This window comes from Propithecus coquereli, unplaced genomic scaffold (genome assembly GCF_000956105.1).
Source record: "Propithecus coquereli isolate 6110/MARCELLA unplaced genomic scaffold, Pcoq_1.0 Scaffold178, whole genome shotgun sequence".
Classification (NCBI taxonomy): domain Eukaryota; kingdom Metazoa; phylum Chordata; class Mammalia; order Primates; family Indriidae; genus Propithecus; species Propithecus coquereli.
The window spans coordinates 5,145,495-5,168,277 of NW_012142523.1; the positions used below are offsets into that span (position 1 = coordinate 5,145,495).

Below are 22,783 nucleotides of genomic sequence, written 5' to 3' on the forward strand. Positions count from 1 at the left end.
TCCTCCTGCCTCAGCCTCCCGAGTAGCTGGGACTACAGGCATGCGCCACCATGCCCGGCTAATTTTTTTTTTATATATATATTTTTAGTTGTCCAGATAATTTCTTTCTATTTTTAGTAGAGACAGGGTCTCACTCTTGCTCAGGCTGGTCTCGAACTCCTGACCTTGAGTGATCCACCCGCCTCGGCCTCCCAGAGAGCTAAGATTACAGGTGTGAGCCACCGCGCCCGGCCGAGGCAGAATTAGTTTTTAGGGTTGAGTGCTTATATTTACTTAAGGCATGTGTTTCTGGGGTTCATAAACATAGGCATGAAAATTGGCACTCTCTTTGGGCAGGTGGAATGACACAAACAACCGAGGGGTTGGTGTGGATGACTTCCGAGGTCTTTCCCTAAAACTCAACAGCTACTGGTATTTACACATGCCTATTTCTCTCAAGGCATCATTGTATAGCTCATGTCATTTGATCCTAGTCTATGATCATCCACAAAGGGTACAGAAATGCATCCAAGATGACAGAGGCAGCTGTCTGCTCACCTTATCCATGCTGGCCTGGTTCAGTCTCATAATGGAGGCATGAGCCAGGCGGTCATAGACAGTCCTCAGGGCCTTCTTGGAGTAGAGCTCTTGGGGTTTGAATAATTCCTCCATAAACTTTCTATTGAACATGGTAGAGATGATGTCGTTCAAAACTGTAGAGACAAGAGAGAATACAGGTGAGCAAGGTACTGGAGGAAGCTTTATTCAGAAACACTTTTTGTGTACTGATGGAGGAGTTGGGCATGCTCAGTACAGAGTTGGGATCCTGTGTACCTGTTGAGATCAGCTCCCTGGGGGAACCACACAGATGTCCCCATAGAAAGCAGGGCTCTGAGCCTGTTTTATGACACCATTTCAGGGCAAACATAAATGATGACAACGTACAAATGTATTGTGCTTCAAGATTATACCACTTTTACATACATTATCTCACTTGATAGGGAAATGTTTTTTCTTTCTTTAAAAAAGATTCCTATCAGCATCTTAGATCTCTTCCTTAAAATGAGAAATAGCAACGCGTTTTTAAAGGCAAATCTGAACATTTTTACTTAAACTTTATAAAAATGGGCAATAATGGTAATTGACTCTTCTTTGAAAAACATTTTATGAAAACATCCATATCTACCCACTGGTTAGAGATTAAAACACTTCTAATGTTTCTATAAGACTTGTACTTTGAATAGCACCATGTTAGAGTGCCTTAATTTCTATATTTGATCAATAATATTGATATCATACTGTAGTGATATATCTCATACTGTCGTTCAAATGTAAAGTTTCCATGTGGTGAGACTAAAAGAACTGTGCAAACGAAGTGTCTATAATTTGAGGTCTTCACTCATTTAGATATTTCAAACTAGTCAATAAAATATCACTAGTTAAGGGCTAGGAAAACTCTCTGGTATGAGAAACAGGAACAGGTATGGTTGAACAGAGATTATTCTTACTTAAGCCAGTTATTCTGGCCTAAATGTGAGAGTATGTGGATAATGAGAGTATATGTTCATAGAAATTAAAATTTGAAAGAAAACTGGGTTACTTAAAATGATTATACAAAATCAATCATTAAACATGAGTGCTTATTACTGAAATATATAAATTCCCCCTTCTTTTGTTGAACACTAAGGACATGCCAGGTGATTGGCTGTGGCCATGTATCTTTAGACAGGCAAGGTAGAGCAGTGAGTTATTATTTCAGACACTCTCTACCTGTAGGTAATTGATAGCAGTGCCCTGAGGGCTGGAGCCAGCATTTAAAAGCATCTCAATGCATTCTATGGGGCAAGGAGGAGCTGAGGGCTGGTTATACTTACATTTTAAATGGAAGGCTACAGAGAGATGGGAGAGGGGAAACATGTTTTCCTCCACACTGACACAAATGAACCAACCGTGACTCCTTAAGGAAGGGCTGAACTCACACTTGACCTTTGGATTTTACTCTACACTCCATCCTATTGGTCTGTGAAGAACCAAATCCCTTACCAACACAGGGTATCCCTCACATTGGACAGTTTCAACCCATCAAGCTTGTCCTTAATGTGCACTAACATTTCCCCACTGTGGACAGCTTGGAGACATAAGAACTCTTCTGGGTTTGTATCATGCCTGGCTTTTTTCCTTCAATTAAAACAAGAAAGGACTTGCAATAAAGTGGGTTTTCTAACTTTTTTCTTACCACAGCCTATACAAAAGCAGAATTGGCAGGGAAACATGTACAACTGAAAAGATACTTGTAAATCATCAAAAGAGAGAATAGGGAGAATTTTCCACAGATTTATGTAGGCCAGGGTGCAGTGCCAAGGAGGAATAATTCAAGTTAAAGCATCATCTCCACTCTGATTAGGTTAATGCTTACAAAGAGCTACCATTCACCTAGGTGCTGAGTCATTTTTCTGGGGTCTTTGATCCCTTATTAGGATTTTCAGAATCCTCTCCAGCTGAGACCCAAATAAATCAGTTCTAAAAGAAAGAAAACCCTAACTAAGGTGATTGTTAGCTACTCTGGCAAAGTAAAAAGCAAAATGAAGCCTTTCCCCCTGGAAAGTGAAGAAGCTCTATACAATCAAGGCTCCCGGCACAAGAATGTGCAGAAAGTTCACCTCTGGGAAGAGAGGACAGCAGAATCTGTCCTTGTGGGCAGAGCAGTGAGTACAAATGCCCCCAAAGAGGAAATGATAGTTTAATGGTTGGGCCCTGGCACCTAAGGCTTCCACTTCTTTTTTTTTTTTTTTTTTTTTGAGACAGAGTCTGACTCTGTTGCCCTGGCTAGAGTGAGTGCCGTGGTGTCAGCCTAACTCACAGCAACCTCAAACTCCTGGGCTCAAGCGATCCTTCTGCCTCAGCCTCCCGAGTAGCTGGGACTACAGACATGTGCCACCATGCCCGGCTAATTTTTTCTATATATTTTTAGTTGTCCGATTAATTTCTTTCTATTTTTAGTAGAGACGGGGTCTCGCTCTTGCTCAGGCTGGTTTCGAACTCCTGAGCTCAAACAATCCGCCCGCCTCGGCCTCCCAGAGTGCTAGGATTACAGGCATGAGCCACCGCGCCCGGCCAGAATTATTATTATTTTTTAAATTAAGTCCATATTTATTTTGCCCTAATGTCCTATTTCTGTTCCAGATTCCATCCAGGATACCTAGGATACCATATTACATTTAGTTGTCATATGTCTTTGGGCTCTTCTTGACTGTGACAGTTTCTCTGACTTACCTTGATTTTGCAGACCTTGACAGGTTTGAGTACTGGTCAAGTATTTTGTAGCATGACCTCCGAATGGTATTTGTCTGATGTTTTTCTTTTCTTTTTTTTTTTTGAGATACGGCCTTGCTCTGTCACCCAGGCTAGAGTATAGTGGTGTCAGCCAAGCTCACTGCAACCTCAAACTCCTGGGGCCAAGTAATCCTCCTGCTTCAGCCTCCCCAGTAGCTGGGACTGCAGGTGCATGCCACCATGCCCAGCTGATTTTTTAAAAAAATTTTTTGTAGAGATGGCGTCTCACTATGTTGCCCAGGCTGGTCTCAAACTCCTAGCCTCAAGTGATCCTCCTGCCTTGGCTTCCCAAAGTGCTGGGATTACAGGTGTGAGCCACTAAGCCTGGCCTGACGTTTTCCTATGGTTAGACTGGGATATGGGTTTTGGGGAGGAAGAATATAGAGGTGAAGAGCCATTTTGATCACTTCATATCAGGATACGTACTAGCAACATGACTTATCGCTGTTGATGTTGACCTTGACCACCTCGTTGAGGTAGTTTGTCAAGTTTCTCCACTGTAAAGCTAACTATTTTCCCCTCCTTTCCATACTGTATTCTTTGAAAGGAAGTCAGCCCATACTTAAGGAGTGGGGAGTGAAGCTGTCCCTTCTTGAGAGCAAAGTATCTACATAAGTCATTTGGAATTCTTCTAAACAGATTTGCCTATCCTCTGCCATTTATTTGTGTGCAATTATTATTATTATTATTATTATTTTTTTGAGACAGAGTCTCATTCTTTTGCCTGGGCTAGAGTGCCGTGGCGTCAGCCTAGCTCACAGCAACCTCAAACTCCTGGGCTCAAGCGATCCTTCTGTCTCAACCTCCCAGGTAGCTGGGACTACAGGCATGCGCCACCATGCCCGGCTAATTTTTTCTATATATTTTTAGTTGTCCAATTAATTTCTTTCTATTTTTAGTAGAGACGGGGTCTCGCTCTTGCTCAGGCTGGTTTTGAACTCCTGAGCTCAAACAATCCGCCCGCCTCGGCCTCCCAGAGTGCTAGGATTACAGGCGTGAGCCACCGTGCCCGGCCTGAGAAATAGTTTTAATCGAAACTCTTAGACTGTCTAGTTTTCAGCACTCACATATGAATTTAGCATATTTTTCATGAGGCAGGAATGTACTAGGAGCCAGATTTCATCAGGAAGAGGCTAAGGGAGGGGAGGGAAGGGATTTTTTGCACGCAGGTGTATCAGAAGGTTGGTAACTGAGTTTTCAATATGTCAGACTTCTAGTCTTGGGTTCAGGTTATGAAGTTAGTTTCTGCTCATGATTATTATTATTTTAATTATTATTATTATTTTCAGAGACAGGGTCTTGCTGTATTGCCCAGGCTGGAGTGCAGTGGCTCTTCACAGGTGCAATCATAGTGCGCTGTGGCCTTGAACTCCTGGGCTCAAGCCACCCTCCCTCTCTCAGCCTCCTGAGTAGCTAGGACTACAGGCATGCACCATCACACCTGGCTTTCTGCTTATCATTTCTGAACACTTAAGTTAAAATAAATTCCAGTGATTCAATAACTTATATGAAAAGCCCTCAAAAGCCACACTTCATGTCTGAAATTCTGCCATACATCAAAGGGTGGGCCAAAAATTGCTCAAGAGAAGTGTCAAAAGATGGTTATGAAATATAATAAAAGTGTATCAAGCACTTCAGTTGGGTTTTTCTTTGAGCCTGGTTTGATGAAATAATTGTCTTGATGAAAGCAATTGAGTTTTTACCAATTACCTCTGCTCTAAATTCACTTGTTTATGGGAACATGCAATTCAGAGCCAAGAATTTTAGAGAGAAGTGAGGATACCCTCCTGAGTGGTTACCATGTTTTGAATCCTTACTATATTTCAGGCACTGGGTTTAGAACTTCATATGAATTATCTCATTTAAACTCCAAGGTCACACAACTGGTGGCAGAATTGAAATTAGAATGGGATCTGTTTGATTCTAATGTTTGTGCTTTTATAATATTACATATGTCACCTGCCCAGCATACTTGGTGTGGTGAGAACATTTAAAATATTGAGGGCAGCCAAGCACAGAAAGACAAATCTGACATGTTCTCACTCATATGTGGGAGATAAATATTAAAACAATTGATCTCATGGAGACACAGAGTAGAATGACAGTCACTAGAGGCTGGGAAGGGTAGCAGAGAAGGGGGATAAAGTGGGGATGGTTAATGGATGCAAAACTATAGTTAGATAGAATGAGGAATATCTGATAGCACAACAAAGTGACTATAGTGAACAATAAGTTATGGCATACTTTAAAATAACTAAAAGAGTGGAATTGGAATGTTCTTAACACAAAGAAGTGATAAATGCTTGAGGTGATGGATATCCCAGTTACCCTGATTTGATTAATTCACATTGTATGCCTGTATCAAAACATCACATGTACCTTAAAAATATATACAACTATTATGTACCCCCCAAAATAAAATATTGAGGACAGCCGATGATAGGCATAAAATGCACCCAAATGTCAAATGATGGAAGTTACCTGTGATATTTGAAGGCTGAGAAAGCCTAAGGCATTATTCTGAGGAGTTGACAACCTTTTCAGGTTTGTGCCTAGTGAAGGGGAAACTGAAGATTTTGGATGATGAGGCCACACTACATGCATGATATCATGCCTTCTGCCCACAATCCTGGCAGCCATGCAGTCACATGCTTCCATTTTTCTTGGTTGCTCAACAGATACCGCTGTATGCTAAGGAGAATGGCTCAGGGAGGGTCACTCATGTTGAAACACAATCCTTTGGTTACACGATACCTTAACAAAGTTGTTTTAAGGACAACCAAATAGGATACGTACTCCAACAGTGTAGCTACTGCCCCAGATGTCCCTGCAAAGCTTGGAACTAAAAAAAGGAGACATCCCTCAGGTACAGTGTAGCCCTTTTGTCAAAATTTGCTTAGTTTTCATCTGTGTTTATTCCTTTTAAGTAAAAATTCAAATGTATAACCAATATCTCAGCTGAAGAGAAACTCGTGCCTATTTTCTTACTTTGAAATAGAGTGGTCCCACTTTAAGCCCCATTAATAAAGGCCTGAATGAACCTGTGGATACAGACTGAATACATGCAGCCCAGATATAGCATACCTCGTTTTCTGTCCACCTCTGTCCATTCATCTACATGAAGCATATAAAGAGAAAACACCAGTTCATGAAGCAAGAACATTATTTTCAAGGAGTCTTTAAAAAAAAATACCAATTCCAATGATCAGGTCTATGCAACTCTACTTTTCATGTTTGCATTTAATGTCTAATGTGAATACTCTACCTTCCATTTGAAACTTTTAAAAGGATGATGGATAAATAACAAGTTCCAAAAAAATCCCAAGAAAGGAGGGTGGGGGGAAAAAAGCCCAAGAAAGCTATGGGAGAGTGGCTTAGGGAGACAGGAAACTCAGGAGGACTAGCTACTTTGGGGTTCATCTTGAAAGGCTAAAGCAAGGCTAAAGAAGCTATTCTCTCTAATGCTGTAAGAATGCACATCATTCGAAAGCAGGCTTTTGAAGACACTAGCTTCTGGCCAGGCGCGGTGGCTCATGCCTGTAATCCTAGCACTCTGGGAGGCCGAGGCTGGTGGATCATTTGAGCTCAGGAGTTCGAGACCAGCCTGAGCAAGAGTGAGACCCCCGTCTCTACTAAAAATGGAAGGAAATTAGCTGGACAACTAAAAATATACAGAAAAAATTAGCCGGGCATGGTGGCACATGCCTGTAGTCCCAGCTACTCGGGAGGCTGAAGCAAGAGGATCACTTGAGCCCAGGAGTTTGAGGTTGCTGTGAGCTAGGTTGACACCATGGCACTCTACACTCTACACAGAGTGAGACTCTTTCTCAAAAAAAAAAAAGACACTAGCCTCAAGCTGGGCACAGAGTCCCAGCTACTTGGCTGAGGTGGGAAGCAGGAGGATCCCTTGAACCCACAGTTCAAGACCAGCCTGGGCAACATAGTGAGATCCTGTCTCAAAAAAAAAAAAAAAAAGACACTAGCCTCCACAAGAAAGAATAATTCCAAGAACAGGTAGAGAAAGGAGTTTCTTTGTATACAATCTGATTTCCTGTTACTGTAAGATTTCCCTTTCTAAAGTACAGATGAAACTGCTCAAATTAGAAAACTTGAACTGTGAATTAAAATGAAAATATGTCAATATTTATGTCTGTATTACTTTTCTGTATAGATGTGTGAATTCCATGTAAAAAGAAGGAAGTAGTGATGGGACCACTGTAAAGAAAGCTCCTAAGGACAAAGGTAGTCAGGCAGATCCCAAAAGGAGACTAAATAAGGAAAAATGCAGTTGGCTAGAGAAATCTGTATCAAGATCCTTTATGGGTTGAGCCCTGGCTCTACCACTTACTAGCCATTTAAATTTCAAGCAATTCGGTTAATTTGTTTTTTCATCTATGAAATGGGGCTCGTAATAGCACCTACCTCATAGGGTTGTTGTAGGGATAAATGGGTAATACATGTCAAACACTACTTGGCTTCTCTTCTAGTTCTGCTTTTTCTGCTGAAGGACATTGGATACCACCAATAAAGGATGGAAGATGACTTTTTTTTTTCCTTAATTTTTTGGGGAGATTTCAATCTAGAAAAATCATGCCCAGATAAAGAGTTCTGGACACATCCACATTTTAAAAAACATTTTGTAATTAATGGTGTCCTTTGGAAACAATTGCCACTAGATTGTTTGAGGGGTGATTTCCGAAGTTATAATCAAAGTATATACATGCTTTCAATAAACAACTGGCACATGGCTTTAATCTACAATACCAACAGCTCCCAAGAGACTAGTTTGAAAGCATGCCTTGTGCCATGCCTGAACTGACAGCAAAGGATTCCCACTGCAAGGTCAGACTCCTCTGGGAAAATTCACCATCTTTCTTTCCCAAGAACCATGGGCTTTTGGAGAGAAAATATTGGGAGAATAGCACCAGGAGTCTAGCCTACTTAAAGCAGATGCTGTTTTCTTTGGTATAATGTCTGCATCTTCTATCTTCCTGCAGTATTTATTTAACTGGTGATCTAGTGTGATACGCTTATAGGAATTCAGAGAAGATCCTCTAGAGGGTATGTTTGGGAACAGTGGCACTGCGAGGGGTTCATCTCCTCTGAGGAACAGTGACTACCTGTTGTTGATAAAATGAAGCTGGCAAATGCATACCCAGGAGTACTGAGGTACTCCGGAAGGCACCCAGGCTCAGCACCAGCAGGGGTCTCTGTAGTGCTGTGTGCTCTCCACTCCTTTCTTCCTGAGGATCCAGGGAAGGAAAACACCCTGTTTTTCTATTACTTCTGCAGATGACTTATTTGTGACAATTCCACTCTAGTTATATTTTGAATAGGAGGTAGGCCCAAGGCTATCCAGCGCTGGTTGTTAAATTCTATTTCTCTAGAAATAAAAACAGAACCTCACTGCCATTTGGTTGCTCAGTACTACACTGTGATCTGCATGTCTTGGAAAAATCACTTCATGGCCCCATTCCTGTAAAATAAGGAATGCAAGCAAAATGTAATAGGCTCTTATTTATGAAAATTTTTAAGAGGATGGGAGTGAGGCAAAGGTAGCTGTTATTATTCTCACTATTGCTTAAAACATGGGACAACATTCACGATGCAACACTTAAAAGTTGCCCCATAGAGAGAGCACTTCCTTTCTGTTGAATGCCAAACTAGAGGCTGCACTGTCGGGGGAAACTGCAACATCTGCACTGGCCTTGTGGGAACAGGGATGGCCTCCAGGAGACCAATTAGTTGTGTAAGATAATGAAAACATCTAGAAGAAATATGATTTCCATTCAAAGCTTCAGCAAGGACTAGTTTACCATGTCTGGCGTTACAGGCCTATGTGTACAGGCATCTGTTACAGTGTCTCCCATTCCTGCAGCTACACCAACTCTAAACAGCAGAATGGAATAGATGAGTGTTTTTCAGCTTTTTGAATCCTAAGCTTCCTACCCTGCTCTCTCATTTTATCTTCTACAAGTCCCCATCAGCCAACTACTTTCTGTCATTTCTTTTATAAAATCAGTGGGTACGCTGGATATTTTTTTCAAACTCCTCCCTCTTTTCCTGACCTACCAACCCCGACAAAGATCCTGATATAATTCCCTCAGGTAGCAGCAAAATGCAGTGGTTGAGGGCAGAAATCGGTTAAGAGTATGAGCTCTGGAGCCTGATGCCCTCGGTTCAAATCCTTTACTCCTCCTCTTACCATCTATGTAATTCTGGGCAAATTAGCTTTAGTTTTCCCACCTATAAAATGGGAACAGTAATATCACCTATGGGATAGGATGGTTGTGAGGGTTAAGGTGTTTAAGAGAAGTCTTTAGTACATGGTGTTTAATTTTTTATTGTTTTATTGTTGTCGTCATCAGGAAGATATATCCCTCAGTTTTAGAATCAGTTACTGGAGTGGATCAATAGCCGTGCTGAATGCACGGAAGGGCTGGATCAAGTTCCATCCAGTATCTCACACGGTGTTTGACATTCACCCAAAAACTATGGAATCAATGAGTGTAATGAATGTGAATTATTAAAGATGGTTAAAACTCCCAAAAGCTAAATCGAGCAAAACCAGAAGGACCATAGCTCTTAAAGACAACACCATCCCCTAGTATTCACAGGGTCTTGCCCAGATCTCCTCTTGAAAGATAATACCTATTACTTATTGTGCAAAACATGTTAAATACATTATCTCATTCATTTCTTACAATTTTAAGATATGTATTATTATTCTCATTTTATGGAGAAAGAAACAGGCTTACAGAGGTTACACCCCAACATCATGCAAGTAGTTAAATGGCAAAGCTGGAATTGGGACCCAGGTCTGTATGACTCCAGAGAGTATGCTCTTAATTGCTAATTTACACCATCTTCCAAGATGCAGACTACCAGTCTGAGAACCCTGGCCTGTCACCTCACTAGTGCCATTAGCTTGAATGAAATCAGATCACATAGGCACCAAGGAAAGCAGAATTCTCTCTCGAAGAAATGACAATGCCATATAAAACTGCCGATTTTGATCATCAGTTCAACAAACATTTTCTGAACACTGATTTATCCTGGTCTAGGAATTATGCTAGGTGCTGGAGTACAAAGATGAATAAGACAATCAGGTGGGGGAGACAGACACATATACAGATCATTTCAGTATAATGGCCAGTGATAAGGCAGAGAGAGACACAAATGGAATGCATGGGAGCACAGGGTGCTGTGAGAGTATGGGTAGGCCCTTTCCCCATGGGGGGAGGCCTCCTGAAGGAGATTATTGATTTTGAAGATGAATAGTGTAGGGTGGAAGAGGAAGAATGGAGGGATGGGAATTACTAGCATGGAAACATGAACGAACATGGTTTCAGTGGAGATCTACAAGCAGTTTGGTATTATTGGGATACAAAATAGAAGGCAGGCAGTGGTGGGAGATGGGACTGTGGAGGTGAAGAGAGATCAGATCAGGAAGGGCCCTGAAATGTCCTGCACAAGGGCTTGGACTTGATCCAGACAGCAGCAGAAAGCTGAAAAAGGGTTTAAGTGGGGGAAAGTATGGACAGAGCTGCATTTTAGAAAGCAGCAGTGTGCAGAATGAATGAAGGGGGTATGCTACAGGGATAATCTCTCTATGCGCAGACTTGGACTTAATCACACAGACACAACAGTTAATGTCTGGATGTGTATTCTTAACATCTGAATATGTAGTTTAACATCAATTGAGCATACCGAGACTGTTGGAGAGAATGTTTTTAATCAGTGGCCATGTCAATTGTCTTTATATCAACTTTTTCTCCTCTACCTTGAAATACAATATTTCCTTTATACTGAATCCTAGAAATTTGGTGAAAGCAGTTACTTGCTGAACAGGCAGGAAAAGAGTGACAGAACATTCCGAGTGGTCATTCTTTGGGGATTAGATGTGGTGTATATGGGAGCCAGACTTTGCATTTTAGAAGCTCTCATGTAATTATTTTCACAATTGCATTCCCTTCTAACACTTGTGAAGGGAAAGACTTTCTTATGTTTTAAATTTATTTATATTATTTTAGAACCCCACATTTCTAGATATAGTTTCTGAGATGAGCTAGACCACAGTCTCAGCTTATGTGAGAGGATGCTACATAGAGGAATGGAGACTCAGAACCTGTTCCTTGGGGATAAAGAGGATGCTTGGACTAGCAAAGGGTACGTTACCGGGTGGTAGGCATCTGGGACTCCTACATTTGGAAGGGACTGGTTGTCAAGAGAGACTGGGAAATAACCTCTCCCATTTGAAGAGACGGGCAAGCTAGCAGGGATCAGGCACCCTAATTATATCCAATGGAGGTATTAAGTTCCTCTGCAGTGAAAAGATCTGTTGGAGAATATGACTCCTGAGGGGCTCCAACTGAGTAGGGGCTGTAGCTTGGGAGAAAGATCCCTGGATGTAAGTGAAGTGTGCAGGGGTGCGGGTCTGACTGTGGGTGTTAGGGCGGTGGCGAAGGGGCCGGGCTGCGGGGTGCGGGTCTGGTTGTTGGGGCCGGGCGCTTCTCACCTTTTCGGGCCTTGTCTACCGGGATGTTCTGCGCCCGCAGCCGCTGGTCCAGGATGTAAAGCATCTCCCCGCCCAAGTTCAAGAAGAGCAGCGGTAGCGTTCGCATTGACATGGTGCTGGAAGCAAGCAGGGCTGGTGAAGAGCTTCAGGGTTAGGCAGCCAGCGGCCTGGGGGCCCCGCCGCCGCGTCTCAGCAGTCTGGTTGCTAGGGCAACGCCGCGACGGGAAAAGGAAGCCAATCAGAAGGCGGTTTGGTGGGAGGTGCCTTGAGAGAGGGTGCTGATTGGGCTGACTGGAGGACCGCCTCGCGTGGATTAGTCTGAGCCGGGCGCGGGCGCGACGCTGGGCTCTGCTAGGGAGCGCTGGTTTTGAATTTTTAAAACCTCCCTCCGAAGGGCTAGGGCCGGGAGGTCTGGGGACCAGCTTTGGCGCCCGGCCTTGGCACAGCCAACCCGCAGCTCGGGACTTGGGCATGGAGGAAGGGGGCCTGGGGCCCCGGGTGCCCATGGCAGAGGAGAGCCCAAGCAAAACGCCTTTAGAACAGACTCGGTCAGACGGACCTGGGCTACAATCACGGCTCGGTATTTCCTAGCTATGTGACTTCGGGCAGGGTTTTTGAGCCTTGGCTTTCTCTTATGTAAAATAGATGTAACACCCCACTCATAGGACTGCTGAGGGGAATCAGTGAGATCATGGGAAACACCCGCTCTGTGGGCAACTTGCCCACATCACAAGAAAGTCCTTGACACAAGTCAAGCTTAAGTCCTTTCCTCCATCCCACACCCTGCCTTGTCTGTTTTCCTTCCTCTCTAGCCAAGTTTTTTTTGAAAGAGTAGCACACTCACAACCTGAATTTAACAGCCTCACTCCCCACCTCACTATAACTGGGACTGAGCTCCTTCCACCCCACTGAAACTGCTTCGCCATGAATACTTTTTGGTTCTCTTAACTGACATCTCAGCACCAGGACTATACAATAGTTGAATGCTGGCAGCCCAAGGCTTTCTTTGGTAATTTTGCCTGGTCTGTGCACCATTTTAAAAGGGAATATAACTAGGATACAGCTTAGCATCATTACCTTATGCCAGGCTTTCAAGCATTTGTTACCTGCCTGGCTCCTGAAAGCATCTTGAGTTTGCTTAGACTCTTCCCTTGGGTTCTCCAACCATTTTTTTTTGTCCCTAGGCAGTGTAGCATAGTGGACAGAACATGGACTTTGGAGTCAAGACATATGGGTTTGAATTCTAGACTTGTCTCTAACCAGCTGTTTGACCTCTCATGGTAAAATGAGAATAATTAGCCAATGTGAGGAATAAAGGTGGCTTTGAATATTAGGTAAGATAATATGCCTAAGGCAGCACTTAAAACAACACCTTCCCTGTGGGGCCTGATCCATTAATGTGTGTTCCTTTTTCTTTCCTTCCCTTCTGCTAGCCCCCTAAATGTTGGCACCTGGCCCTCTAGCAAAACACTTCTAAGTAGTCCTGCCCATTCAGAAGTCCTGCCCATGGAGGAAACATCTGAAATTAATTCTCACTTCTGAGTCCCTGTCTCACTTGTTTCTGCAGAATCTCAGGCTCTCTGTTCTATCCTCACTGCACCTTCCCTTCCACCTCAGCTGCTTCTTAGGGGTCATCCTTCGCATTCTGACCTGGCCCTTTTTTCTTCCACAGTCCCTCCCTGGGCAATTTCACTCACACCCATGGCTTTAATCACCCTAACAACCCCCAGACCTCCCTACTCGAATCCCAGATCTATTTCCTCTTTGCACAGCACTTTAACACATCTTTCTCCCTTTTTGGCTTTCCTCATTGGATCCCCTTCTCAGAATGAAGTCTAAAGTCTTTTCTCCAGTGTTATGGACTAAACGTTTGTGTCCCCCCAAACTTTTATGTTGAAGCCCTAACTGCTATGTTATGGTATCTGGAGATGGGGCTTTTCAGAAATAATAAGGAGTATATTAGGCCATGGGGGTGGGGCCCTCATGATGGGATTAATGGCTTTAGGAGAAGAGAGAGAGAGAGAGATCTCCCTCTCAGTACATGTACCAAGGCAAGGCCATGTGAAGACATACTGAGAAGGTGGCCTTTCCAAGCCAGGAAGAGAGGCCTCACCACTGATCGGCTGGTACTTTGATCTTGGACTTCCCAGCCTCCAGAACTGTGAGAAAATAAATTTCTGTTTAAGCCACCTAGTCTATGGTATTTTGTTGTGGCAACCTGAGCAGAATATACCCAGAAAGCTCTTTATCACCTGGTATCTGCCTATCCCTTTGACCTCATCTCTTCCTACTCTTCTCTGTGCTCACTCAGTCTTAGACACATTGTCCTTTTGGGTCCTACAGACATATCAAGCATACTCAGGCTTCAAGGTCTTGGCACTTAACTTGATGTAGATGGTTGGGCTTTAAGGGAAAGGGGATATCCATAACCCCCCAGAATTTATAAGCAATGCTTTATGTATGTAGTTTCCTGGGGATAGGACTTGTAGGTTTTATCAGATTCTCAATAGGAACACCAATACCCCATCCCCAAAATAAACCTGCCCTGATCTTTTCCCTTCCCATCTACTCTCCACACAGCTGTTGCTTAACCATCTAAAACAGAACTATTGTTATCACTCCTTCAGTTTTAAAACTTTACCCGTGTCCCCACTCCCTACAGGAGTGTGCAATCTTTTAGCCTAGCAAACATATAAAGCCTCTCATACCCCAGCTGCAGCTTATCTTTCAAGTTTTATTTCCAATTCTCACCGCTCTCTGAATACAGCATGCATGTCTAGACTTCTTTGCTTTTATACTTGCAATTCTTTCTGCCTGGGTTGCCTTCTCTACTTATTTCTGCCCAGTGAATTCCTACTCATTCCTTAAGGCCCAGTCCAGAAGGCAGTTCCTACAGCTGGCCTACCCAGCCAGCCACCCTTCCACTGTGCTGCCATGTACTCTGTCTCACCTCCAATGAAACACATGCCACCTGGATGACAGGTAGTTCATATGAATGTGTGAGGCGTGTCATGAGAGTGTCCCTTGGTAGGTGAGGGCAGGTAATCTGCCTGCCCGGAGCTGAATGAGAGAATAAATTCATTTTCTTCCTCAGGCCAAAAGGAGCCCAGCCCCATCTTCCCTCATATCATTCTGCAGGGCAGAAAGAAAGAAAGAAAGAATTTTAACAGAATTTATTGGTTTTCTTTCTTTTTTTTTGAGACAGGGTCTCCCTCTGTCATTTAGGCTAGAGTGCAATGGTGTGATCATTGCTTGCTGCAGCCTTGAACTCCCGGGTTCAAGTGGTCCTTCTGGCTCAGCATCCGGAGTAGCTGGTACAACAGGCGTGTGCCACCATGCCCAGCTAATTAAAAAAAATTTTTTTTTGTAGAGATGGGGTCTAGCTATTCCCCAGGCTGATCTCAAGTGATCCTCCTGTGTTAGCCTCCCAAAGTGCTAGGATTACAGGTGTGAGCCACTGTGCCCGGCCCCAGAATTTATCGGTTTTCTTCTGAGTGTCTCTGGTCAGGCTTTGGAAGGGCTCTCCAGGTTCTTCTGGTCTTGTTTTCGAGCTGCTGCTTCTGCAGCTTTTAAGGCCTTTTTTTGCTTCTTCAGCTTTTGAACCTCCTGGAAAACCTGGGGGTGAAAGGGGGCAGAAAAAGACCTGGTAATACCATGCAAAACCTCAGACTTGGAGCAGATGGGCTGGCAACTGTCTTCCCTGATGGTAACCCCGACCTTCTTCCATGGGGTTGGTGGCCTGTGACCTCTCTGGGTCCACTGCAGGCCCTAGGGCCAGTTCCATGCCTCCCTTCTGTTCCCTCCATCCCAGTGCCATTGTGGGACCAACCAAAGCAGCAATTCTGACTCGTACCCGAATGCAGAGAGCCTTCTTGGTCACGAATCGGCGGTGGGCTGTTCGGTAATACAGAGGGGGAAAAGTGTACTCAATCCCCAGCTCCCTGCATGTCTTCTCGAAGACATCATAGTTGGTGTTACGGAGGTTTTTGAGCATCTTTTTCCTCTGGTCGATAGCTATCAGCAGATAGCGCTTGTGGGCTTTGTCCTGTAAGAGAATCTGTGTTACTTTTAGTATTATATAAGCGTTACTACTGTTTATGGTAACTAAGGATGGTCATTTTATCACTTCATTGAAATTTCCCAACAATCTTATGCAAATATTAGTACAATTCTGAGAGGGATATTGCTAGTGTTATTCCCATTTTACAGATGGGAAAATAAAGGTTCAAAGATGTTATCTGACTCAAAAAAGATCCTTAGAAGTGTGGGTGGTGAATTATATGCATCATGTTGGCTACTGTGATGATTTCATCTAATCCTTGCAATCCTATGAGCAGGTACTCTTATGATCCCTATCTTATAGGTAAGAGAACTGAAGCTCAGACCTGTAACTTCCCTAAAGTCACACAGCTAGTTAAGTGGAAGTGGCAGAGCTGGGATTTGAACCCAGGGCAATCTGAATCCATTCATGCATTCAACAACTATTTACTGAAGACCCAGTATGTGCCAGACAGTGACCATACTCTCAAGTTTGTGTTCTTAACCACTGATGACACTCAGCATAGCCTTGCAAGGCTCCCATTTCTCCTCTGGAGGCAGGAGGGAAGTGTTTTTCCCACTGCAGCTGAGGGGTGGGCAATCTGGTAGTGTAGCCACCGGGCTTCTCAAGTTGCTTCTCTGGACCCAGATCCCTTCACCTCCCAGACTTCTCTCCCCTGGGCTGCTGTTGTTTAATTCCTTTTTTTTTTTTGAGAAAGGGTCTCACTTTATCACTCAGGCTAGAGTGCAGTGGTATCATCATACCTCACTGCAACCTCAAACCCCTGGGCTCAAGCGATCTTCCTGCCTCAGCCTTCCGAGTAGCTAGCATTACCTCAGCTACCACACCCAGCTAATTTTTCTATTTTCTGTAGAGATGGGGTCTTGCACTTGCTCAGGCTAGTCTCGAACTCCTGGCCTCAAGTGATCCTCCTGCCTTGGCCTCCCAGCATGCTAGGATTACAGGCATCAGCCACCGAGCTCAGCCTGTTGTTTAATTCTGAATGATGCCCAGGGTTTACCTTTCGATGTTTCTGCATGTGTTCTTCATAATTGCGTATCTTGATGGTCAAGGAAACAACTGAAACCACAAACCACAGAGGATGAGAGTTGGGCACAGAGGAAGGAAGGGCCCAGGCCTGGGTTATGTTTTAAGAACTCAAGGAATAACAACCACTAATGCTCTGTACAGCTCTCTATAAATCCCAATGCACTCTGAATTTTGAGATCTCAAGACTTTGGGTTATCTTTCTTTAGAAAGCAAAGATGAGGAAGGGAAATTCCTTAATCTTATAAAGGTATCATCCAAAAATCATATAGCATTCTAAATGGCAAAGCTTTAGGGCATTCCCATTAAATTCAGGAATTAGACTAGGATGCATGCTATCATGGCTAACAATTCAACATTGCACTAGAGGTCCAGCCAATGCAGTCAGATTCCCAAACTGTCAAGGGTCTACTCCTTGCCTCTTCCCTTCCAGCTGCCACCTGTAGCCATCCTTTTACTAATCAGTTTTCAGAATTATCAGCTCCCACTTGTCTCCCAAGGCCCTGGAACTTCCTTCCTTCAGGCATCCTCTCATTTGATTCCCACCTGTATTACAAAGATAGGGACAAAAGCAGAAGCTGGCCTCAAGGAGGCCATGATGATAGCAAACCCTTCCTAGCACACGCTGAGTTCCGGAGCACTGCAGAGTGCCCCTGACCACATGGCCCCTTCACACCACCTTGCTGCACAGTGTAACAAGACAGTGAGATGGGCTTTGGTTCCTGAAGGGTTCTCTAGGGCAGACAGTATGCTAAAAGCAACTGGCTTTCAGAAACTCAGTATTAATGAAAAGGCAGAACCAATACTTGTGCTAAAAGAGGACTCCTCTAGTTATCACCTTTCTGGTGTCTTGGCAAATAGGCCAGCTGTTCCTGCCAACCTGGGATATTTTAGCAGTGATAATGTAGAAACAGGTGGGGTGAGACAAGCAGCCCTTCTGTGGCTGCACATGGTCCCCAGGCCAGGGTTTCAGCAGAGTCAAGGGAAGCTAAACTCATCTTCTCAAATGGGGCTAGGGAGGACCCAGCAGTGGGCCTCCATACCTTCTCCGTGGGGGTTTTGTGTCCGAGATGAACTCACCAGACTTTAATCCCTGGCAGAGGGGGAGAAAAGAATGAAGGCAGGATGGTGGTGGAAGAGGAGGAGGAGGAGGAGGCAGTAGTACAGGCCAGTGGCAAAGGGGAAAAAATGTGCAGACCCCATCCCATGCAGGTACACTAATCTTCCTCACTTGCTCTCAGTGGTCCATGAAGATAAATTTCCCCCAAAGCAAGGGGGAAGTGGTGGGGCTTTTCATTTGCATCTAATGAGGGCTACTGCCAGTTTTAGCTCGAAACCAAAGTAGGAACATTATTTATTCCCTTGGGAATGCTCCACAGTGTCTAACACATGAAGGTTCAGTAAATGTCAGTCTTACTATTATTATAACAGAGCATAAGCTTTAGTTTCTAAGGTGTGTTTACATCCTCTTGGCTTCTCCCAATCCTGCCACAAGGTAGGTAGTGCCCTGCCCTGCCCAAGCCCCTGATTTCCAGTCTTGGAAGCAGGGGCTCCAAGAGAGGATTGGTGACTTGCTCAGGCTCACACAGAAGCACAAGGCAGGACCTGGGTGCTGACTCCAGCATCAGAGCTCAGCATCATTGCTTTAGGTCCTTCATGTGTCTCCCTTTCCCAAGCCACATCTGAGTATGCCTGTAGAGGACAGCCCTAGCTCAGGCCCAGCTAGCAGATCCCCCTGTACCCCCACTTCCCAAGGGCTGCCAACGAACTTCGAGCCTCCAGGGATCTGGTGTCCTCAGGGTTTGCCACGACCTTTTTCATCAACTGTTCTTCCTTGATTATTAGCTTCTCCTTCTGTTGAAGACAGAGATAGAGAAAAATCTGTGTAGTCTGCCATCTCCTAAAAACTAGCCCTCCTGCCCCCGAGGCCATGGCTGCAGTTATAGCAACTGGGCCCATAAGGCTCAGGGCCTGACTTCACTCTGCTCTCCGTGGCCTCGGCCAACCACACAGCTATTCACATTTAGGTGAGCCCAAGGCCAAAGCCACTGACAGGAGAAATGACTTATTGGGTGACTGTCCCCAAAGCTTGCTCATTTATTCATGCATCAGATCTTTATTGAGCACTTACTGTTTGTCAGGTGCTAGGGATACAACGGGGGAACAACAGTGTTTCTGCCCTCAAGATGCTAATTATGGGGGTATTGATAAGTGGACACAGAGTGACAGTGGGCTAAATGCTGTGACTGGAGAAGCTTGGGATGGAGGAGCTAACCAGGGTAGGTAGAAATCCCAGAGGAGAGGACTGAGGGAGGCTGTGGCCAAGATTTGGCTCAGGCCGCTCACCTTGTTGGCCATTTCCAAAGACAAGAGTCTCTTCACGACATCATCAACCCTGTGGAAAAACCATAGCAATGAAAGGTGGGTGTTGGTAGGGAGGGGGAAGGGGAAGCAATGCTGTTTTCATTTTGGTTTGAAAAGCAAAGATGATTGAAAATTCCATCTCCAGCAAATAAGTCTCTCTGGAGGTGGGGAGCCATTTCCCAGTGACTAAAAGTCAGCATGGATCTGGCTTGCTGGGCTGAAAAGTACAGAAAATTGGGGCTGTCAGCTCAAGTGTTCCGGTCTCATCACAGGGAGGATTTCCATATTAGCTAGGACATGGTTCAATCTGCCTTGAGACATTTCAAGTCAAAGTGCACAGAGTGGGAGGGACTGGAGGGACTGCCCAGCTCCCACTACACAGGATAGGGACTGAGCAGAAGGACCCCGGCTTTGGTGTCAGTCAGCCCTGGATTCAAACTCTAGCTCTGTCCCTAGCAGGGCTGGACTGCTCCTGAATGACACTGAGCAGGTTAATAATCTATACAATGGGGACATTATTTCTTCCTTCCCTTATAGGGCTTTTGTGAGGATCAGGAGATGAGAGATTTCTACAAAGACCTAGAGTCAACAAAACAAAACACATAAACAAACAAACAAGTAGTTGACTCCATGAATGCCATGTGTCCTTGCTGCCCACTCACCCTCACCATGCTTGGGTCTCTACACCTCTGTGCTTTATTCTATAATCGAGTTTCGGATACAGCCAACCAAGCCTCCAAGTCACTTTCCCTGCTCCCTGCCAATCCTCCCAGGGCCCCCAGCCTCTTCAAGTAGGTTTCTTCCTGCTTACTTCTCAATTCCAGGGATGTTCTGGTAGCCTTTGAGCAGCGTGGAAGGGGGTGGGTCATCGTCTTGGCTGGGCTGGACTGTCAGGTAGAGGGATAGAAAATACCCAGAGTCAACTCTCAGGGCCCATCCTTCCAGACTTGGCTCTTCTCACCCCTCTCCAACTCTGTAAGAGACATCTAGGGTCTCAAGCAAGGCACAATTATCTCTGGGCTCAGTTTCTCCTGTGTAAACCTGTGGGTGTGTTGATACTTCACTCTGGGAGTAGGTGGCTTTTCCCAAGACCCTGTACTGTGCCTGAACCTCTCAAACACCTGTCTGGCTCTACAGTTATCAGATCCCACACTAGAATGGGTCCTCCCACAGTCTGGTCCATGGCCCAGCCTAGAACAGGCACTCAACAAACATCTATTGGCTGTCTGCATGGATGCAATAAAGGGATTGAGGAGGAGTAGCTAGCTTCAGGATGCCTGAAATCTAAGTACCAAGTAGAAACCACAGGAAAACCTCCGCCTTGGGGTGCACATCCCCACTGTCCCTTGGAGATGAGAGAGAGGCATGGGATAGATCAACTTATTCTCTCCAGACCCTGCTCTGCCACTACGTGAATAATATTAATAGCAATAAATACTAATATATGCTACATCTAATTGAGCACAATGCTAAGGATGCTTTTCATGTGTTATTACTGAATCCTAACAATCTTCTCAAATGGATATTTTTACACTCATTTTAGAAATAAGGCTCAGAGGGAGGAAGTAACTTGCCCCATTTACCTAATAAGCGATCTTAACTGCTACGCATACTGACTTGGAATGGGAAACTACAATCCTCCATCTCAGAATGGCAGACACAAAGTGCTATGCTCCAGTAAGGCCCAGGTGGTGCCAGCCATGCATTCTCTCTGGATAGCTTATTTTCATTCACCGGGAAAGCTCCTGCTCCCGCCCTCCACACTCCTTCCCCCATGCAGGCTTCAGGCTAGGGCTTTGTGTGAGGTGGACGGTGGGGATTTGCTGCTAAGGAGCTCAGGCCCACCCCTCTGCCCACTCCTAGTGGCTCTAACTCGCCACCTCCGTCCCCTTAGCCACCCAAGCCTTCAGGCGATCTCCCTTCCGCCCCAAGTCCCACCTTAGGAACTCCTACCTGGTTTCTGGATGGCGTATCCGCGGGCGGCCTGGAAGAGACCTACACAGAAAAGAGAGCGCTGAGGCCCGTTTCCTTAGCCCAGCCTCAATTCTTTTCTTTGTTCCCTGTGTTACCCTTCCTCCAGGGTCTATGTGCTTCTGCGCCTAACCGCTGCACCATTTCTTCCTTCCCCCGCAGCCCCTTGTGTCTCACACCTCTTCTCACTTCTCCAGCCACCACCCTTTCCCAGTATCCTGCTGCTGTACTCCTCCCTGCCCTGATCCGCCAGTATTCTCTACCTCTGCCGAACCCCATTTCCCTACGCCCGCCGTCCCATTTCCCAGCTCCTCACTTCGAGGCTGCAGGTCCCACTGGCTAGAAGGAAGCGTGGCGCTCCCTCTGCCCAGCAGCCCAAGGACTGGGGCCTGGGTCACTGTCTGGGTCCGAATCGAACTCAGCGCCCTCCACGCGGTCCTCAGCATGGTGACTCTAACCCCCCGGGACCCGCGCCTCGACCGCTGTCCTTTTCGCGGTACGGACAGCCTTACACAGGCGCCGCCATGCTGGCTCAGGCTCGACCAATCGAGGCAGTTGCCATACCGGAGCAGACGAGGACCGAGAGTATGGATTGGCGGGCAGGACGCTGTGATGACGCGGAGGTTTGAGTTGAGCCAGAAGTCTGGTTAGCAGCTGCGCAAGATCGGAGCGTGGTTAGTGGCGTGCGGTGCTGTATAAATTCTAAAATGCCACTTTTTCTTGGGCACGCATCCCATCCTTGATCCCTCTATATGTTCCTGGCCTCGGGCCGCGGTTATTTTGGGGCTTTCGTGGAGTCTGCAGTAGCCGTCCAACCTAGTAGTCTCCTCCAAACCCCATCTCCCGCGGCGAAGTCAAGGATGGGCCCCTGTAAGAGCTGCTGGGTTTCAGGCTCGTCTCCTGGCAACCTTGTAGCTTGGTGGCTAAGGTCGCTGATTTTGGAAACAGACAACCCTGGGCTGGAATCCTAACTCAGCCATTTATTCAACGCGGGATCTTGTGGGCAAGTCACTTAACCTTTCTGGGCCCCAGTGTACTCTTGTATCAAATGGGGATGGTAATAACAGTATCTGACTTTTAGGTTGTTGAGAGGGTTAACCGAAGCAGTTGTATGTAAAGCTCCTGGTGAACATTCAGTAAATAGTAGCTGTGATATCATTTGTGAATGAGGGGTGTGTACGGGCGAATACATATTAAAAGTAGGAAAAATAAATTTTAATTCTCCCTGGTGCAAAAAGGGAAAAGACTCCTCCCCTTCACTTTTCTTAGAGCGTGTACTTTAGAAAACTTGTAGTTGTGAATAATTCTCTACTTGTTTGAGATGAATGTAAATCTTTTTATTTATTTTATTTTATTTATTTTTTTGAGATAGAGTCTTGCTCTGTCGCCCTGGGTAGAGTGCAGTGGCGTCATCATAGCTCACTGCAACCTCAAACTCCTGGGTTCAAGTGATCTTCTTGCCTCAGCCTTCTGAGTAGCTGGGACTACAGGCACGAGCCAACACACCGGCTAATTTTTCTATTTTTAGTAGA

General features: G+C 45.1%; 2 protein-coding genes across 2 annotated transcripts in view; both read right to left on the bottom strand.

The window, feature by feature from the left end:
- OSCP1 (organic solute carrier partner 1) overlaps positions 1-12,057 on the bottom strand; it is a 30,582-nt gene extending 18,525 nt beyond the window's left edge. Inside the window, exons 1-2 of the mRNA XM_012642217.1 lie at positions 11,831-12,057; positions 538-692 (exon numbers count right to left, since the gene is read on the bottom strand). Of these exons, the coding sequence (XP_012497671.1) occupies positions 538-692; positions 11,831-11,942 (267 nt within the window). The 5' untranslated portion in view covers positions 11,943-12,057. The remainder of the gene's footprint in view (positions 1-537; positions 693-11,830) is intronic.
- Positions 12,058-15,262: 3,205 nt separating this feature from the next.
- MRPS15 (mitochondrial ribosomal protein S15) lies at positions 15,263-21,851 on the bottom strand. The gene is made up of 8 exons (XM_012642354.1): positions 21,568-21,851; positions 21,234-21,275; positions 20,092-20,167; positions 19,263-19,311; positions 18,686-18,770; positions 16,891-16,949; positions 15,684-15,875; positions 15,263-15,445 (listed from the first exon to the last, which is right to left on the bottom strand). The coding sequence occupies exons 1-8, from the start codon at positions 21,695-21,697 to the stop codon at positions 15,335-15,337; spliced, it is 744 nt and encodes a 247-aa protein (XP_012497808.1). The 5' UTR covers positions 21,698-21,851; the 3' UTR covers positions 15,263-15,334.
- Between the last annotated feature and the right edge of the window lie 932 nt (positions 21,852-22,783).